Below are 4,637 nucleotides of genomic sequence, written 5' to 3'. Positions count from 1 at the left end.
TTTTTTTTTATAGAATCGAGAGGAGTAACTCTGACTCAACCTAAAGTAAAAAGTGTTCAACAAGGACAAACAGCTACAATAGAGTGTCATATAGATGAAGGAATATATAGCAACTACTTAGCCTGGTACTTACAGAGACCTGGAGAAACTCCTAAACTCCTCATATATTACATAAATACTCTTCAGTCAGGAACTTCATCAAGATTCAGTGGCAGTGGAACAGCAAGCACTGGAAAAGATTTCACTTTGACCATCAGTGGAGTTCAGACTGAAGATTCAGGAGATTATTACTGTCAGAGTCATCACTATATCAACAGTAAATATGTGTACACACAGTGATAAAGAGTGATACAAAAACCTCTGTCAGTCAGACTGCAATGTGACTGAACTCATACACCTGACAGATACTGCAGATGATGATGCTGATAGTTTATTTCATTTACAGCTTATTTATTTATTTTGTACTATAGTTTATTTGAAAGCCAACTTTATAGACAATTATACATTTAATTCATTATTTATTTATTTTTTGATAGTTGTAAATTGTATTATTAATTTATTGTCTGTCTATTATTTTCTGTTGTGTTAAAACAGCTTTGCATGGATGATTTTTATTATTATTGTATTACAGCTTAATTCATAATATTTTAAAAAGTGATAATAATCACACATATAGAGAAACATCAGTCAGTATCATTCAGTCAACAGCTGCACTGTAAAAAAATCTTTATCGCTTTATTTATATTTTTCATTTTTGTTTCGTTTTGTTTTGTTAAATCAACTCAGATTTACAAGTCATTTCAACTTACTATTATTTATCTTGACAAGAGATGAGTTGCTACAACTTTAACTCATTTCAACTACAATTTCTGAATTATAACAACTCATCTCTTGTCAAGATTAGTATAGACCCCTTCATAGTTCACGGCACATGCGGTTCCCACTGTGCATGTCGGGGTCAGAAAAGTCATTACAGCAGATTGAGTTGCGTGTTATTCGGTATCGTCAAAAAATGCCTACTTGCGTCGTGGGCTTGAAAAATCACACCAGGTCTCCCGTTAAATTTTTCGGGATTCCTGCAGAATCTCAAAAACAAAAAATACAACATCTGTGGCTGCAAGCAATTAAACGTGCAGACTGGGACAATGCAAAGATCAAAGAGGCTTGTGTTTGTAGTGCTCATTTCATTTCAGGTAAATCATCATTTTTCAGCCCTGTTAGATTAAACTAGAAAATGGTATGAACAGTTTGACCCCATGCTGCACGCGCACCCGATAGTCATTCAATGTTTAAAAACCTTGAAGGGGTCTATTAGTAGGAAAAAAACTTGTAAATCCGAGTTGATTAAACAAAAAATTATGACAGCAAATAATTTTATACAGTGAATCACAGATACTAAAGGAGTCACATGAGAATAACTATCAAACTAAACACAATGACACATCAATCAAACCCTGTCACACATGTTTATACTTCAATATCTCTTTATAATCATTGATCAAGATCACTGCATGTTCAAGGTTCTTCATTTGACTGACAGTTATGTAAAATTACTTCATCTGCAGGTGTTTTCATGCTTCATTGAGTCAGGTTTATTTATAAAATGTGAGCTTTCATAGTCAAAACAGACAAAATGAGTCAAAGACATAAAGATAGAATATGATTTTATTTGATGAATTGTCACACAATCATGAGTGAATGAATAAAGCAGACATAGACTTGTGTTGTTTGATGTGAGAGAGAAATGAAGAGAAACACAGTTAGTCTGTTAGTCTTGATGTGAGAGTGAGTGGATCTACTGTGAACACTGATCTCTCCTCAATTCTCCAGTGACTTTATCACGCTGGTCTTTCTGTGTGAGCTCACAGCTGACTGAGATCACTGAGCTCCACTCCTGCTCAGAGAGAGTCAGACTGCTGCTCCAGCTGTACAGACCGTCCTTCTCCAGGAGAGCAACACTGCTGTACTGAGACCTGCTGCTGATCCCGTCCACCTTCCAGTTCAGACTCCAGTCTGAGGGGAAGCCCTTGTTGGCCACACACATCAGTGTTGCTGTTTGCTTTGTGGAAATCTCTTCACTGGACGGCGGCAGGACGCTCACTTTAGGGGGACTGTTACCTGACAATCACATCAATAATCAATAACTCACACAAGAAAGAAAAAAACTCTTTTCATGTTTAAAATTAAGAAAGTTTAGGTCTCCTGAAGAAGTTTTAGGTTTTTTAATCATATAGCTGCATTAAATGGCTAATATCACTTTTGTCATGGTTATCTCAAGACTTTGAATCACAGAAATACTATTTGTACTTTAATGAAAATATCAATGAAAAAATTTAGAAAGGCAGTTTCCTGGATAGGGTTTATATAAATTAAAGACTAGGGCTTAATTGTATTATGGTTATTAAATTACTTTTAACAAACATATCTTACAATAAACATTACTGGCGTGCACCTTGAGACAAAACAATGGCACTGATATGTTAAGATATTTCAGTGCAAACTGTTTTCAGTTGAGACAGCTTTACATTTTAGCGTGGGACAAAACTTAAACTCTGTTGGGAAACTGAGCCATATTCATGATTATGAAAGAAAATATTAAGAAATGTTGGAAAGGACAGACAGTTGAAGTCTTCATAGTTGTGTCAAACTGTATTGAATTGTATAACATTTATAAATTATATTAATACTAATATTCAAATAATTTTTTACAAGTTTAGTATACACTTAAAAATCATTTATGCCATTAGGTCTTGCACCTGATAATGCTTTCTAACTTGATTTTTAGTCTAAATTAAATTCAAGTGAACATGAAATCAATCACATTACAAACAAACACCTCAATAAAAATCTGTTTTAAACAAAGCCACTGCAGTTTGAAAAGTGTAACTTACTGTTTACCAAATTCAAAATATTTTGTAACCCAGTTATTTTTAACACATCAAATAATGCAGCTGCACTTTGTTAACAAATCATAATGTGAGCCTAAAGCAAATATCACAAAAAAAGTGTTGAGTTCAAATAAATGTAAATACATAAATAAGTTGAGTTTAAAAAAATCCAAAAACTTTTTCAACTATCTATATGTACAATTAAACACAAACAAATATTACTCACAATATTACACCAAAAATCTTAAGCTGTACGCAATATCTTTCTAATACAAATAAATATTGTAAAACATGCATCACTTTTTGTGTTTGATACCTGATATATATTCTCAAAAACAATGATCTACTTTCTTAAAAGTATTATTGAATTATTTACTTACTACCAACATCCAGTCTGGTGCCGCTGCCGAAAGTCCACCACAGTGATACAAACTAATAGAGCGACTGTACAAAAACCTCTACACACTTGACTGAACACAAACTAAAGCAGAATATACAACACTAACATCACACAACACAAACAAATATTGTGAAAATCTCTGAATGATTTAAGGTTAAGAATGCTAAGCACAACATTAATATAACATTTTTTTATGTATTTTCTCCAGTTTTCTCTCTGTATCATTTACTTCTCATTTATTTACTTGTGTTGTGTGAACACTGCATACACAGCTTTAGATAGATAAATGTTGAATATTTTGGACATTTGTTTTTACTTTAATTTAAAACTTTATATTTATTTGATATTTATAAGATTTTATTATTATTAATATTTTCAGAATGCAAGTCCACATTGAATAATGATAGTGTAGTAGTCTGTATGAGCAGAAGTTTCCTGTCGTCTTCTTTGCATTGTGTTGTCATGCTTCAGTGATGTGTGAGTGTTTATAGTGCTGTGAGTTTAACACTTCATGACTGAGATCAGAACAGAACAGAATCTTCATCATCACACAAACCAAAAGAACAACAATGACTTTCATCATCATCTGCATCTGGACACTCACAGTCTTTACTCAAGGTTTGTGTTGTGACATTTTTATTATGATCATTAATTCATTGAAGAGTGAAATATTGATTTGTTTCAGTGTTGTCTTATATTTCATTCTTGTTGTATCTTTCAGTGTGTAGAGGACAGTACACTGTTACTCAGAGTCCATCAATAACAGCAGTTCAACCAGGACAACAAGTTAAAATAAACTGTCAAGTTAGCAGTGCAGTGTATAATGGTGTTTACTTACACTGGTACTTACAGAAACCTGGAGAAGCTCCTAAACTCCTCATATATTGGGCAACAACCCTCCAGTCAGGAACTCCATCAAGATTCAGTGGCAGCGGATCAAACACAGATTTCACTTTGACCATCAGTGGAGTTCAGACTGAAGATTCAGGAGATTATTACTGTCAGAGTTATCACAATGAACCCACGTACACACAGTGATAAAGAGTGATACAAAAACCTCTGTCAGTCAGACTGCACAGTGACTGAACTCATACACCTGACAGATACTGCAGATGATGATGCTGATAGTTTATTTCACTTACACCTCATTTATTTTCTACTATAGTTTATTAAATGACAACTTTATAGATAATAATTCATTTAATTGATTATTTATTTATATGATGAAAATTGTAAATCGTATCATTAATTTATTGTCTGTCTGTATTCATTTGTTTTGAACACACAACTTCACCATGGATGATTTTTATTACAGTTTTTTACGATTGCTATGACAGATTTTTCAACGC

At 33.2% G+C, this 4,637-nt stretch overlaps 1 long non-coding RNA gene and 1 gene segment (V, D, J or C); one reads left to right on the top strand and one right to left on the bottom strand.

The window, feature by feature from the left end:
* Positions 1–1,647: 1,647 nt before the first annotated feature.
* LOC135781719 (uncharacterized) lies at positions 1,648–3,398 on the bottom strand. Its single transcript, XR_012335846.1, has 2 exons — positions 3,269–3,398; positions 1,648–2,118 (listed from the first exon to the last, which is right to left on the bottom strand). It is a non-coding gene; the product is annotated as an uncharacterized lncRNA (long non-coding RNA).
* Positions 3,399–3,857: 459 nt separating this feature from the next.
* On the top strand, positions 3,858–4,326 carry LOC135781663 (Ig kappa chain V-III region PC 4050-like). The segment is given in 2 exon segments: positions 3,858–3,906; positions 4,010–4,326. Coding segments are annotated over 2 exon segments (366 nt in total).
* The last annotated feature ends 311 nt before the right edge of the window (positions 4,327–4,637 follow it).

The sequence above is a fragment of the Paramisgurnus dabryanus genome, chromosome 23 (genome assembly GCF_030506205.2).
Source record: "Paramisgurnus dabryanus chromosome 23, PD_genome_1.1, whole genome shotgun sequence".
Lineage (NCBI taxonomy): Eukaryota > Metazoa > Chordata > Actinopteri > Cypriniformes > Cobitidae > Paramisgurnus > Paramisgurnus dabryanus.
This window is presented reverse-complemented; position numbering and strand designations above follow the sequence as displayed.